The sequence below is a fragment of the Nicotiana tabacum genome, chromosome 3 (genome assembly GCF_000715075.1).
Source record: "Nicotiana tabacum cultivar K326 chromosome 3, ASM71507v2, whole genome shotgun sequence".
NCBI classification, from domain to species: Eukaryota; Viridiplantae; Streptophyta; class Magnoliopsida; order Solanales; family Solanaceae; genus Nicotiana; species Nicotiana tabacum.
In genome coordinates this window covers 146,869,314-146,885,007 of record NC_134082.1, presented here as the reverse complement: position 1 = coordinate 146,885,007, position 15,694 = coordinate 146,869,314, and the positions used below count along the sequence as shown (strand labels likewise).

General features: G+C 41.1%; 2 protein-coding genes across 4 annotated transcripts; one reads left to right on the top strand and one right to left on the bottom strand.

Annotated features, from left to right (window-relative positions):
* Nucleotides 1-632: 632 nt before the first annotated feature.
* LOC107796767 (uncharacterized) lies at nt 633-3,459 on the bottom strand. Of its 3 annotated transcripts, XR_001650495.2 has the most exons (3): nt 3,292-3,455; nt 1,450-2,665; nt 633-928 (listed from the first exon to the last, which is right to left on the bottom strand). XR_001650495.2 is itself a non-coding variant. In XM_016619576.2 (2 exons), exon 2 carries the CDS (start codon nt 2,634-2,636, stop codon nt 1,512-1,514), a length of 1,125 nt encoding a protein of 374 aa, XP_016475062.2. In that variant the 5' UTR covers nt 2,637-2,665; nt 3,292-3,459; the 3' UTR covers nt 1,296-1,511. The 3 variants fall into 3 exon arrangements, 2 of the variants coding, with proteins under 2 accessions (XP_016475062.2, XP_016475063.2); XM_016619576.2 differs by lacking the exon at nt 633-928 and having other exon boundaries at nt 1,296-2,665; nt 3,292-3,459; XM_016619577.2 differs by lacking the exons at nt 633-928; nt 3,292-3,455 and adding an exon at nt 2,735-2,850 and having other exon boundaries at nt 1,296-2,665.
* A 2,694-nt stretch (nt 3,460-6,153) lies between these two features.
* LOC142177522 (uncharacterized) lies at nt 6,154-7,387 on the top strand. The gene is made up of 2 exons (XM_075246515.1): nt 6,154-6,517; nt 6,726-7,387. Exons 1-2 carry the CDS (start codon nt 6,154-6,156, stop codon nt 7,385-7,387), a joined length of 1,026 nt encoding a protein of 341 aa, XP_075102616.1.
* The last annotated feature ends 8,307 nt before the right edge of the window (nt 7,388-15,694 follow it).

The window sequence follows — 15,694 nt, the reverse complement described above, 5'->3', positions numbered from 1 at the left end:
GCGAAGAAATGGACTGGAACTTAATTACTTAACCTTTTAAGATTAACATCCTCTTTCCATGACAAAAGGCAACTATGATAGAAAGAAGCAAGCTCAATTCACCAAAAAAAGAACAGTGTTTTTTTTTTTAACAAGGGTATGAAAACTAGGGCAAGTCCATTTTGGAAGGCTGTCCATCAAGAAAGACCAAAGAAAAAGCATGTAAATAGCAGAAAAACTCAAGTCCAAGTTCCCTAACCTTACAGTAGCTCCTTCAACCAACTAAATGAAGCAGAACAGTCATTCTGTGGATTTAAAAGATTTAATGAAGAAGAATTACAAACAACCAAACTTTCAATAGGGAAAAACACATGTAAATGAACGCATAAACAGTTCCTGACCCCGGCAATCACAGCCATAGTGAAAACATGACCAAGAATCACGCGCAAAATTTTGAAAGAACATTCAAGTTGCCATGTGACTAAAAGGTCACGAGTTCGAGCCGTGGAAACAGCCTCTTGCAGAAATGTAGGGTAAGACTGCTACAGTAGACCCTTGTGATCCGACCCTTCCCTGGACCCCGCGCATAGCGGGAGCTTAGTGCACCGGGTTGCCCCTTCTATTTTATTCAAGGCATTATGCATGCAATGTAGTGCTAAAAATGACTGGTTGATAAGTTACTGACCACAGTTAAAACCGAAAAAAAAAAGAAGCCAATTTTTTACATAGCTGCATCAGAAATTATATCGCAGTCAGATTCATTAAAGGAAGACACTTAATGAGAACATAGCTGCATCAGAAATTATATCGCAGTCATGGACAAGGAAGACCCTTAATGGAGAACCCCTTTTAATCATCGATATAGCACCTTCAGAGTTACTGATGATGACTCCAAACGTTTGTCATGGACAAGAGTACCTGGAATGGCATTCCATAAGCTGACAACATCCTGTCAATGTGAAAAAATATGTGATGAAAATGAAAATCTATTTTCATTCATCAACGAGACTCTCCGAGTCAAAGCTAGACCCTCAAACAGAGATTAGAGGTTAGCTGTGCGGACATATGTAATCTGGATGGTGGATGAACCAGTATCACATAACGAGTATAGTTGGTTTCCATTCTTATTTCTGAGGGGCTACAGGCCATCCCTGATTATTTTCTCTGTATTTATTTCAATGTTAAAATAAGTCATGGTCCTTCTAAGAATTTTTTACCACAGACTTGAAAAAGGAAACTTCAGAAAATTCCGAATTGTCTCTCCATCTTATTTCTGGCTCTGCTGCCACTTGCCAGACGAAAATATAGATGGCATCTTTTATGTGCAATACAAAATATGCAAGCAATTGATTGTCAAAATATACATGGTGGTATGTCCAAAACATTACAATGCCCATAAAAAGCAAAAAGACACTGGACGGAAGAGGCCTTATCTATAAAAAGAAGGAAAGAAAGCATACATGACACTACCTCAGACTACAAGTCTCATCACGGTAGCCGCAGTTGTTGAAATGAAAATACCAAGTCCAAGACTATGACTGCATCATCTTATTTTGTTCAACACATGTGGGTGCCTTGAACGCCTGACACTTCCACATTGATGCCCTCTCAAGCGGAAACATGGGATTACTACTTGTAGTAGTACCTTTGCTGATGTTTTCATCGAGTGACAATGGACTCTTAGATTTCAAATCCTCTTTAGGGTTTGCTTGATCCCTGAAGCTGCAAATGCTGAGGGGTAACTTTTTCTGCTTAAGCCTTCCCTTCTTTTTCCCAATGCTGCAAATATCATCTGGACAATCCCCAAATTTCTCCTTTGAGATAACTGATTCTCTTTCCTTGTTTTCCGTATTTACATGGTCAGCTTTACTAGATTGTGATGCTTCCCCATTTTCCATCTTTGTGTGGTCAGCTTTATTGAATTTTGTTGTGTTTAAATCTACTCTAACTAGGCCTTTCTCTGAGATAGGCCCATCTGAATGTTTTTCTCTAGCAAAACCATTCCCATTGCTTGTGGTAGGACGGTTGCCTTCCCAGGATGTACTTCCATTCTGAACCTTAGTTTTTTCAGAAGGCGAAGACCTTTTAAGCCTCTTGTGTTTGTGATTTCTCGAGTCATCAGTTGAGTTCTTCAAAATTCTTGGAGAGCTATTTATGGCCCTATGCAACGTCCGGGCTAACTCTTCATCTGTTCTACAATTATTAGTCCTTTTATTCTTATTGTACAGCATCTGAACAGGAACATGCTTTTTCATCTTATTCCTCTTCAAATGTTTGTCCCTACTTGCTGTCTCATCAGAAAGAGTGGCAACCAATTCTAGAGCGCTCTTAGCAGCAGCCACGGCCTTTGCTGCTTTAGCAGCCTTCTCTTCCGCAATGGCTCTTGCTTCTTTCGCAGCCTTCGCAGCTTCTAAAGCTGCCAATCTTGAGGCCTCGGCAATCTCCTCATTCGATCGATTAGAGTCACCAAAATGAGATTTCAATAGATTATTAAGACGGATATCAAACTCGCACCCGGGACTACTAACAGTTGGTGGGGATGGGGTAGATGAGTAAGCATCAGAATTCTGTTTCTTCAATCCGGCTAGAAGCCGCTTTCGTGGAGGCAAAAGCACATCGGCATCCAAGTGATTGATATCACATACATTAACTTCCATCTTCTTTTTTACATCTACACACTTTCAATCTACAAAAAAACAACATTAAATTAGATCACAGCTTTAGCACAAAGCTCAAAACAGCTGAATCTGCATACCAGCTTGCTATTTCCAAAACCCACATTAGAATTTCACATGTTATTACCCTAGAGCTAGCTTCCACCTTCATTTTTACATCTACACACTTTCAAACAACAGAACAACATTAAAGATCACACCTTTAGCATAAAGCTCAAAACAAAACTAGCTCAATCAATATAGCAGCTTGTTTTTTACAGAACCCACGTTAGATTTCACATGTTATTTACCAAGACTCAATCATTTCATGGAATTCAATCCAAATCAAACAAAAGATCCAAAACTCAATCCAAACCCATAAGCAACAATCAGAAAAATAACCCAAGAGAAGAAAGAAAGACGGAAACTGAACCAAATTCAGGTCAATTCAAGATTTTCCAACCTTCCAAGATTAAAAACAGATAATTAGAGCATAATTCACCATAATCCAGGATTATTAGCAGCTGATTTAAGAGAATCATGCAAATCTAAATTGAACTTAGCTCCTTAGATGTTTTTTTTGGGTCATAATTCTGATATGCAAAGCAGATGAAGTGCCCAGTTTTTATTATAATAAGAATCAGAGATGGCTAAATACCTGATCTTGTCATTTTACAGGACATGAGAGAAGAAGTTGAAATTAGGGTTTTTAGGGAAAGAGAGATGAAGAAAGAGGGTCTGTTGAAAAACCAGTTGAAATGACAGAAAATTTGGAGATCATTTTATTATTTTATTTTTCAGGAAGAAATTCGATTGGCTCTGATTCTAGAGAGCTAAAATGTAAATCTTATAAATATGTTAAATTATTAAACATTTGCTTATAAACCTCTCCTTCCAGCTTAACCACAGATTTGCCATGGTAATTCTTATGCATTTACAAAGAGCATTTGGTTTGTAGATAAGCTATGTAAAAAGGATTAAACCTATATTCACTGACATGTAATTTTTTTTATATATTATTGTATCTATTATAGCAAATTAATTAATACTATTTGTATCTTGTTATTGACTAATGTTAATCACAATAATTTAATTGTAACTATCTTATATATAATTTGATTGTATATTTTTATCTCATAGATTTAAACTCATTTAAAATTTACTATGAAACATGAATTATAATACCGTAAATAATAATTATTATTAAGAATTATGGTTTATTTTGCTCCTGCTTCTCTCTAGGCGCTGGTTAGTCTAACATGTGCCCTGGAGGTCCATGGGAGGGGGACGAGGTCAGGGAAGGGGAAGACCTAAGAAAGAGATACAAATTGCTTTTGGCAGTGCAATGCATGTTCAATCCAGAGTAAATTCAACATCCAAACAAGCAGCTACCAAAATTCCAATGGAACAGTTACCCGCATCGGAACCTTCATCGAGCTCGATAGCTGAGAAGTGGCAGGTAGTGGAGCCGGTGGAAGAGGACAAAATACCACTACAAGTGAGATCTCAGGCGGAGGGTGGAACGCAACTGAAGATAACTGAGGCTCCGGTGGCTAAATTACCTACTCCACAGGGTGATAAATGAGGAATGCCTATAAAGGCAAGGAGCAAGTGCCAAGTCCGTAATTGAACTTGATCAACTTTCCACAGTTGAGTGTTGTTATGACTAGCAAATCTAAGACTGGGAAAGTACTGCCTTTGCAAAAAGAGGACTAGAGAACCAGACAAGCAAAGCCTCCTGATTTGGGAGGTAATACAACTTCGCAATGGCTTGGCTTATATGGAACATTATAGGTGTAAATAAAGTGTATAAACAACGAGAGTTAAAGAAATATATAAGGTCAAAAAATATTAAATTAATGGGGCTGCTGGAAACCAAAGTTAAGCAACATAGATGTCCTAAAATAGCTAAGACTGTTGCTCCTAATTGGGGTATTATTAATAACTACTCCTCTGTTGTCAATGGAAGAATGTGGCTGATGTGGGATCAAGGAGACTACAATATAATTGAACTGAAAGTCGAAGCTCAATTACTACACTGTGAAGTTAGGGATTTCTCTTCTAACTTTCAATGTGTTCTGACTATTGTCTATGGATTCAATACTGTGGAGGAAAAGAGATCTCTATGGGACACTCTTTAAAATATCTCATATAATATTAACTGCCCATGGCTAGTGTGGGGGGACTTTAATGCAATATTGTCGACTACTGATAGAATGAGCTGTCATCCTGTGAGTTTCAGTGAAGCGAAGGATTTTTCAGACTGTATTAATGCCACCCTACTAAATGAGTTACAATGTAAAGGTGAATATTTTACATGGTCAAAAAAGCAACAAGGATCAGAGAGAGTCAGTAGCAAAATTGATAGAGCATTTGGTAACTATGAATGGATGATGTTGTGGGGCCATATTGTCTTAGAATATGACATCCCTAACATTTTAGACCATGCCCCAATGCTATTGACATTGCAGAGTGTGAACCATTGTATTAGAACTCCATTTAGATTCTTCAACATATGGAGTGAGCATGCACAATTCTTGGAGCTAATGGATGTTCATTAGAATAAGAAGCTTGATAGAGATCCTATACAGAATGTATGGAACAAACTAAAGGCATTGAGGCCAATCTTCAGATAACTCAATAAAAAAAAGTTTAAAGCTACATCAATAAAGATTGAGAATGCAAGAGAAGAACTAAAATGTATTCAAGCTGCAATAGTAACCAGATATGATGACAGTCTTGTGATTAAAGAGAATAAAGCTTTGTTGAACCTTGAAAAATGGAACCTGCTTGAGGAGAGTATTCTAAGGCAAAAGTCTAGAGCCCTAAGGCAAAAGTCTAGAGCCCAATGGATATAGTTTGGGGATTCAAATTCTAAGTACTTTGCCGCAGTCATGAAGGAAAGAAGCCAAAGGAAGCAAATCATGGAACTTAATTCCCTATCAGGTGCTAAGCTACTGACTGATCCTAAAGAGCTCAGAGATGATATTGTATCATTTTACAAAGGATTAATGGGGACCTCTAGTCCCTCACTAAAGGCAATCGATAAAGTTACAATGAGCAAGTGACTCAAGCTAAGTCATAAACAGCAAATCCTTTTGTGTGCTCTAGTTACTAACCAAGAAATAGTTGTTGGATTGAGTTCAATTGGAAATGATAAATCTCTAGGGGTGGATGGGTATAATGCATATTTCTTTAAAAAGGCATGGAGTATAGTGGGGCTAGAGATTACAAGGACAATAAGAAGATTCTTTGAGTGTGGCAAGATGAATAGAGCTATTAACTGTACTTCTCTCACCTTGATCCCTAAAAATGATCATCATGTGACAGTGAAAGAGTACAGACCAACTGCTTGTTGTGCTGTTGTATACAGAATCATTTCCAAAGTTCTTGCCTCAAGACTCCAGAAAGTTATTGCATCAGTAGTATGTGAAGTACATGCAGGAAGATATCAGATAACATCTTTCTTGCTCAAGAACTGGTGAAATCCTATACAAGGAAGAAGATCTCCCCTAGATGCATGATAAAAATAGACCTTCAAAAGGCCTATGACGCAGTGGAATGGATATTTCTGGAGCAAGTCCTAGATGAGATTGGCTTTCCTAGACAATTCACCATGTGGACCTTAGAATGTGTGAAGACAGTTAACTATTCTATATTGGTAAATGGAGAATCCACAGCTCAATTTGATGCAGCTAAAGGGCTAAGACATGGTGACCCAATTTCACCATTTCTATTTGCCTTAGCCATGAAATACTTAAGTAGAAAGCTGAATGAGTTAAAAGGAAATAAAGAGTTCAAGTATCAGCCAAAGTGCTCTAAACTAGCAATGCTCATTTATCATGTGCATCTTATTTACTGCTATTTTCTAGAGGAGATGTTGAGTCTGTTTCCATATTGAATAGGTATTTTTTGGACTTTTCTGCTGCTTCAGGACTTCAAGCTAACAAAGAGAAGAGCTCCATTTATTTTGGAGGAGTCACTCGGATCATTCAAGATCAAATCCTACATCTGTTAAGATTTCCAAAAGGAGAGCTCCCCTTCAAATATTTGGGAATTCCCTTGTCCACTAAAAAGATCTCTTTACTTCAGTGGCAACCATTGATCAACAAAATGGTAGCCAGAATCTCATCTTGGACTGCAAAGAACTCTCATATGCAGGGAGATCTCAGTTAATCCAAACAGTCCTATTTGGTATTCAAGCATATTGGTCTCAACTGTTTGTTATTCCTTCAAAAATACTAAGTACAATTGAGGCCTATTGTCGAGGCTACTTATGGTCTGGTACAAACACAATCACTAGGAAAGCTCTAATTGCTTGGGATAAGGTTTGCACTCCAAAATCAATGGGTGGCCTAGGCTTGCTAAATATAAGACAATGGAATAAAGTTGCAATAGCTAAGGCAAGTTGGGATATTGAGCATAAGGCAGATAGACTGTGGATCAGGGGGTTACATGCGTACTACATCAAGAATCAACAATTCAGTCAAGTACCTATCCCTCAACAAGCAGGATGGATGGTAAGGAAAATATTTAAAGGAAGAGAGACAATGACACTGATTCAAGATATCAAAACAGGCAGCTTAATCAAGCAAATTTACCTTAAGCTTATTGGTGATAATGAGAGAATAACTTGGAAGACATTGAGATTTGGAAATGATGCTAGACCAAAAGCTCAATTCACAGTGTGGCTGCAGATGTATGGGAAACTAATGATTGTTGATAGACTTGCCTCATGGGGGGATAAATGTTGATCATATATGCAATCTATGTAACAGTCACAATGAACCAAGAAATCATGTATTCATGGAGTATATTTTCTCTAACAAAATCTGGGAAGGAGTGTTGAAATGGATGCAGGTCTCTATTCAGGACATCACAATGAGAATTAATGGTGAAATGGATCAGTAAAGCATCAAAGGGTAAATCACAGAGAGCTTAGATCTTTAAGATGGCTTATACTGAATGGGTGCATACAATGTGGATTGACAGAAATCAGAGAAAATTTGAAAAAAGAGCAAAGAGTCATAGTCAATTAGTGAGGGAGATTGCATATGTTTGTTATATTCGGGCATCTACTAGAATTAAAAAACTAATTCAGCAGCTTAGTATTTAATTTAGCTCTAGTAGTTGAATAGTTCTTTGTGTTTTTAGACTAGATAGCAGAGTGTGATGTAGTCTAGCTATGGTTCCTTATTGTAAACATTCTGGTAATTAATAAAATTTTCAGTTACCTAAAAAAAAATTATCTCATTGTTTAATATATGATATTGCATTTCTTATTAGATTTTTGATTCATATGTATTTGAAATTTAGATACACAATATATAATAAAATATTTGTTTAATTTTTATCTGGATAAATAAATATTGCAAATGTCCACTGTCACTATCCGGAATTCTCACCCTCGGGAGTCGTGATGGCACCTACTAATGTGAGCTAGGCAAGCCAACCCTTAACTATCTACTACTTTTTTTCATATTACTTCTTTTAAAACAAACACAGGGCGACAATATAAATAAAGCGGAAGTTAGGAAATAGGCGGAAGTCAACATTTGTAAAGCGTAGAGCTACGTCTATTACCACTTTTAAGCTACAATACCCCAAAATCTAGTGTCACAGTACCACAGACTGTCAAAGAGTCACTACATACAAAGTCTGAAGAAAATACATAGTACTGTTCCTGAGCAAGAGATAAAGAAAATAGGATATAGAGATAGAGGGAAACGCCAGGGCCCGTGAACGTCTGCAGGTCTACCTTGGGTCTCCGGATGGACTGAAGGAAGCCCTCCAACTACTGTTCGAAAGCTGCTCTGGGATCTGCACACAGTGCAGAGTGTAGTATCAGCACAACCGACCCCATGTGCTAGTAAGTATCTGGCCTAACCCCGACGAAGTAGTGACGAGGCTAGAACCAGACTCCAGATAAACCTCTACACTTATATAATATATGGCGGAAAAGTAAACAGATAATAAGCAATTAAAGCTGGGGAAGGGGAACATGCTTCGGGGGTAGCTGACAAAACAAAATAACAAGGAAGCTAACAATATAACTTCTAACACAGATAAAGAAAAGTAAGGACCACTTTCACTTTCAGTTTCCATCTTGTTGTAGGCGTGCAACCCGATCCCATTTCTCATATCTCGTGGTAGGAGTACCACCCACTCCCATTTCATAATATATTGTGATAGGCGTACCACCCACTCCCATTTCATAATATCTTGTAATTTCAAGGAATCTCGGCAAGGGAAAATAATCAATATAATGACTCCCCGGAAAGGGAACACAACAATGTAATAATTTTCCCGGCAAGGGAACAACAATATTGAAATAGTCATCCCGGCAAGGGAGAATCAGCTATAACCAATCTCAACTTAGGTTGTGCTCATTTCAATTATTGAAAATGCTCAATCATAGAAGATCATTAAGTAAAGCACCCAAGTGTCATTTAAGAACACAACAACTTTTAATTTAAGACTCACGGTCATGCTTGACACCAACGTATAGATACTCGTCACCATGCCTATACGTCGTACTCAACAAGAAGCAAGTAGCAAATATGACTCAACTCCTAATCCCTCAAGCTAGGGTTAGACCAAACACTTACCTCGATGCCTTGAACACCACTCAAGTCTCAATTATAGCTTTACCCCTTGATTCCACCACCAATCCGCTCGAATCTAGTCACAAGTTACTTAATTACATCAATAAGTGCTAAATGAATCAACCCCAATGCATGAAAATGAGTTTTCCAAAGTTTTACCCAAAAAAAAGTCAAAATCACCCTCAGGCCCACGTGGTCGAAACTTGAGGTTCAGACCAAAACCCGATTACCCATTCCCCCACGAATCCAAATATATAATTTATTTTGAAATCGAACCTCAAATTGAGGTCCAAATCCCCAATTTTAGAAAAACCTAGGTTCTACCCAAAACATCCAATTTTCCCCGTGAAAATCTTTGATTTGAAGTTGAAATCATGTTAAAAGATGTTAAGGAATGAAGAAAATGAGTTAGAAATCACTTACCAATATTTTGGAGAAGAAAGGTTGTTTGAAAAAATCGTCTCTTATGTTTTTTGGAGTTTTGAAAAGTGAAAAATAACTGAAATTCCCGTTTATTTATACCCCCAAAGACCCCCAGTGCGGACCGCATCAAATAGACTGCGACCGCACTAGCGTACCCGAAGACCTGCAGTTCAGCACCTTGTGCGGACCGTAAATGGACCACGGCCGCACAACCTCCACCGCGGACCGCACAAAGGCAACCGCGACCGCACTGGCCCCTCAACGGTTGCACGCGATTTCTCGCGGACCGCACTAGAGGGTTCAGAGACTGCAGCTTCCTGAACCTGCAACACCTGACTTTATAAGCCTAAGGCATCCCGGAACCTACTCGAAACTCACTCGAGCCCTCGAAACTCCAACCCAAGTATACACACAACCTCAAAAATATCCTACAGAAATATTCGTGTAATCAAATTACCAAAATAACATCACGAGCATCGAAATAAACCTCGAGATCAATAAAATTCAAAACTCTTTTAAACATCAAATTTCTCAATTAAGGTCCGGATCGCGTCAAATGATGTCCGTTTTTAACCAAATTTCACAGGAATGACTCAAGTCATATATAAGACCTGTATCGGGCGCCGAAACCAAAATACGGGCCCGATACCATTGCATTCTAATCAGTTTTCATTTCAAATTTCCTTAAATAATTTCTGAAAACAATTTCACTTAAAAAATTCATTTCTCGGGCTTGGGACCTCGGAATTAGATTCCGGGCATACGCCCATGTCCCATATTTTCCTACGAATCCTCTGGGACCGTCAAATCATGGATTCGGGTCCGTTTACCCAAAATGTTGACCGAAGTCAAATTTATTCATTTTAACATCAAAACTTAGCATTTTTCACAAACTTTTCATATTTAAGCTTTCCGGCTACGCGCTCGGACTGTGCACGTAATCGAGGCAACTCTAATGAGGTTTTCAAGGACTCGGAGACACAGAAATCAACTGAAAGCAAGTGATGACCCTTTGGGTTGTCACATTTTCCACCTCTAAAACAATCATTCGTCCTCGCACGGACAAAAGAAGGAAGTACCTGAGTCGGAGAAAAGATGAGGATAACGGCTACTCATATCGGACTCGGACTCCCAGGTCGATGCCTTAAGAGGCTGACCTCTCCACTAAACACGAATAGAAGGAACACTCTTCGACCTCACTTGACGAACCTGCCGGTCTAGAATAGCTTCCGGCTCCTCCTCATAAGACAAGTCCTTGTCCAACTGGATAGTGCTAAAATCTAACACGTGGGATGGATCACTGTGATACTTCAGAAGCATGAACACATGAAACACTGGATGCACGACTGATAAGCTCGGCGACAATACAAGTCTATAAGCCACCTCTCCCATTCGATCAAGAATCTCAAACGGGCCAATGAACCTAGGGCTAAGTTTGCCCTTCTTCCCAAATCTCATCACGCCTTTCATAGGCGACACTCGGAGCAATACCCGCTCACCAACCATAAAAGCCACATCTCGAACCTTGCGATCTGCATAACTCTTCTGCCTAGATTGAGCTGTACGGAGCCTATCTTGAATGATCCTGACCTTGTCCAAGGCCTCCTAAACCAGATTCGTACCCAACAACCGAGCCTTCCCCGGCTCAAGCCATCCAACCGGAGATCGACATCGCCTACTATAAAAAGCCTCATAAGGAGCCATCTGGATACTCGACTGGTAGTTGTTGTTGTAGGCAAACTCTGCTAAAGGCAAGAACCGATCCCACGAGCCTCCAAAGTCAATAACACAAGCTCGGAGCATATCCTCAAATATCTGAATAGTCCGCTCGGACTGCCCGTTCGTCTGAGGATGAAATGTTGTACTCAACTCAACCTGGGTGCCCAACTCTCGCTGAACTGCTTTCCAAAAGTGTGAGGTAAACTGCATACCTCTGTCCCAAATGATAGATACCGGCACACCATGAAGACGAACAATCTCCCGCATATAAATCTCAGCTAACCTTTCGGATGAATAGGAGACTGCCACATGAATGAAATGCGCTGACTTGGTCAGCCTATCAACAATGACCCAAACTGCGTCGAACTTCTTTCGAGTCTGTAGGAGTCCAACAACGAAGTCCATAGTAATCCGCTCTCACTTCCACTCGGGAAGCTCAATCCTCTGAAATAAACCACTAGGCCTCTGATGCTCGTACTTAACCTGCTGACAATTCAAACATCGAGCCACATATGTAACAATATTCTTCTTCATTCTACGCCACAAATAATGTTGCCGCAAATCCTGATACATCTTCGCGGCGCCCGGATGGATAGAGTACCAGGAGCTATGGGACTCCTCTAAAATCAACTCTCAAAGCCTATCCACATTAGGCACACAAACTCAACCCTACAATCTCAAAACTCCATCATCACCTAAGGTAACCTGCTTAGCACCTCCACGTTGCACCGTGTCTCTAAGGACACACAAATGGGGATCATCAAACTGTCGATCACGGATATGCTCCAATAATGAATAACGAGCGATCGTGCAAACTAATACTCGGCTAGGCTCAGAGATATCCAATCTCACAAATCGATTGGCCAAAGCCTGTACATCCATCGCAAGCGGCCTCTCACCGACCAGAATATAAGCAAGACTACCTATGATGGCTGACTTTCTACTCAGAGCATCGGCCACCACATTGTCCTTTCCCGGGTGATATAAGATGGTGATGTCATAATCCTTCAATAAATCCAACCACCTTCTTTGCCTCAAATTCAACTCCTTTTGCTTGAACAAATACTAAAGACTCTTATGATCCGTGAACACCTCACACGTCATGCCATACAGATAGTGCTTCCAAATCTTCAATGTGTGAACAATGGCTGCCAAATCTAAATCATGAACCAGATAGTTCTTCTCGTGGATCTTCAACTGCCTTGAAGCGTAGGCAATGACCTTGCCATCCTGCATCAACACTGCGCCAAGCCCAATACGGGAAGCATCACAATAAACTGTGTAAGGACCTGAACCTGTGGGTAAAACTAACACCGGTGTCGTAGTCAAAGCTGTCTTGAGCTTCTGAAAGCTCGCCTCACACTCGTCCGACCATCTGAACCGGGCACCCTTCTGGGTCAACCTGGTCATCGGGGCTGCAATAGATGAGAGCCCCTCCACAAACCGACGGTAGTAGCCTGCCAATCCCAAGAAACTCCGAATCTCTGAAGCTGATGCTGGTCTAGGCTAGTTCTTGACTGCCTCAATCTTCTTCGGATCAACCTGAATACCCTATGTTGATACGATATGACCCAGGAATGCAACTAAACTCAACCAGAATTCACACTTCGAGAACTTAGCATATAATTGACTATCCTTTAGAGTCTGAAGAACCACTTGGAGATGTTGCTCGTGCTCCTCCTGGCTGCGAGAATATATCAAGATATCATCAATGAAGACTATCACGAACGAGTCCAAATAAGGCCTGAACACTCGGTTCATCAAATCCATAAAAGCTGTTGGGGCATTTGTCAACCCGAATGATATAACCAAGAATTCACAATATCCGTACCGAGTGCGAAAAGCTGTCTTAGGGACATCGGATGCCCTAATCCTCAACTGATGATAGCCAAATCTCAAGTCAATCTTTGAAAATACCTTGGCACCATGAAGCTGATCGAACAAATCATCAATCCTCGGCAGTGGATACTTATTCTTGATAGTGACCTTGTTCAACTGCCGGTAATCAATGCACAATCTTATCGAACCATCCTTTTTCTTAACAAACAAAATCGGCGCACCCCAAGGCGAAATGTTGGGTCTAAAGAAACCCTTCTCAAGCAAGTCTTGCAACTGTTCCTTCAACTCTTTCAACTCCGGTGGGGCGATGCGATACGGCGGAATAGAAATGGGCAGAGTGCCCGAAGCCAAATCAATGCAAAAGTCAATATCCTTGTCGGGCGGCATACCCGGCAGGTTTGAAGGGAATACCTTAGGAAACTCATGAACAATGGGCACAGAATCAATAGAGGGAACCTCCGCACTAGAATCACGAACATAAGCTAAATAGGCCAAGCACCCCTTCTCGACCATATGCCGAGCTTTCACATAAGAAATAACGCTACGGGTAAAATGACCAGGAGTTCCTTTCCACTCTAAACGAGGCATACCCAGTAAAGCTAAGGTCACAGTCTTGGCATGATAGTCCAAGATAGCATGGTAAGGTGATAACCAGTCCATCACCAATATAATATCGAAGTCAACCATGTCTAGAAGCAACATATCCACATGAGTCTCAAGACCCCCAATCACAACTACACAAGAGCGATGGACTCGATCTACCATAATAGAATCACCCACCAGTGTAGACACATAAACAGGAATACTCAACGAATTACTAGGCATGACCAGATACAGTGCAAAATAAGATGACACATACGAGTATGTAGACCCTGGATCAAATAACACTGAAGCATCTCTATCACAAACTTGAACCGTACCTGTAATAAATGCATCTGAAGCCTCAGCCTCGGGCCTGACTGGGAGAGCATAACATCGGGGCTAGGCCCCACCACCCTGAACTACCTCTCTAGGACGACCTACAGCTGGCTGGCCTCCACCTCTGGCGGCCTGAGCTCCACCTCTAGGACCTATACCTCCACCTCTAGCACCTCTACCCCCACCTATAGCTGGCTGGGCGGGCTGTGGAACATCTGGTGCCTGAACCATAACACAGGAACCCTGATGCGGAGAACTGCTCGAAGCTCGAGGGTAATACCTAGCAATGTGCCTCATGTCGCCACAAGTAAAACAAGCCCTCGGTTGCTGGGGCTGACAACCCTGAAAACTCTGAAGCAGTGGTGCACTGATAGGTGTTGGTGGTGCACTGAAGGATTGCTGATCAGAATATTGCATCGGAGGACCACAGCCACCTGAAGCACCGTGAGAAACCTGAAGAGCTGATTGAAAGGGCCTAGGAGGATGGCCTCTACCATATGAATCTCTACCTCTAGACGAGGTACTACTGAATCTGCCTGAATTGCGGGGCTTCTTATCCGACCCATGACCCCCTCTCTATGACAGAACCATCTCAACTTTGCGGGCCACATTGGCCACCTCCTGAAAAGTGATCTCACTCCCGGCCTCCTTGGCCATCTGAAGATGAATCGGCTGAATAAGACCGTCGATAAACCTCCTCACCCTCTCTCTCTCTCGGTAGGAAGTATGACAAGAGCATGGGAGCTAAGTCGATGAACCTGGTCTCATATTGGGTGACCGTCATGGAACCATGCTGGAGGTGCTCAAACTGCCTCTGATAGTCCTCTCTCTGAGTAACGGGGAGAAACTTCTCCAGAAAAAATACTGTAAACTGCTCCCAAGTCAAAGATGCGACCTGACTGGCCTAGCTAAGCAATAATCCCTCCACCAAGTCTTGGCGGATCCAGACAAGCGGAATATAGCAAAATCGACCCTATTGGTCTCAGCAATGCCCATGTTTATGAGAACCTCGTGGCAATATAGGAAATCCTGGGGATCTTCAGAAGAAGCACCGCTAAAAGTAGTAGTGAAGAGTTTGATGAACCTATCCAGCCTCCACAAAGCATCGGCAGACATTGTCGCCTCATCACCGGTCTGAGCTGTGACACTCGGCTGAACTGCTTCAACTGGCTGAACCGCTGGAGTTTGAATCTGGGTAGCTACTACCTTTTTCATACTACTTCTTTTAAAACAAACACATGACGACAATATAACTAAAACGGAAGTTAGGAAATAGGCAGAAGTCAATAATTATAAAGTGTAGAGCTACGTCTATTACCACTTTTAAGCTACAATACCCCAAAATCTGGTGTCACAGTACCACAGACTATCTAAGAGTCACTACATACAAAGTCTGAAGAAAATACATAGTACTGTTCCTGAGCAAGAGATAAAGGAAACAGGAAATAGAGATACAGGGAGATGCCAGGGCCCGCGAACATTTGCAGGTCTACCTTGGGTCTCCGGATGGACTGAAGGAAGCCCTCCAACTAATGTCCGAAAGCTGCTCTGCGATCT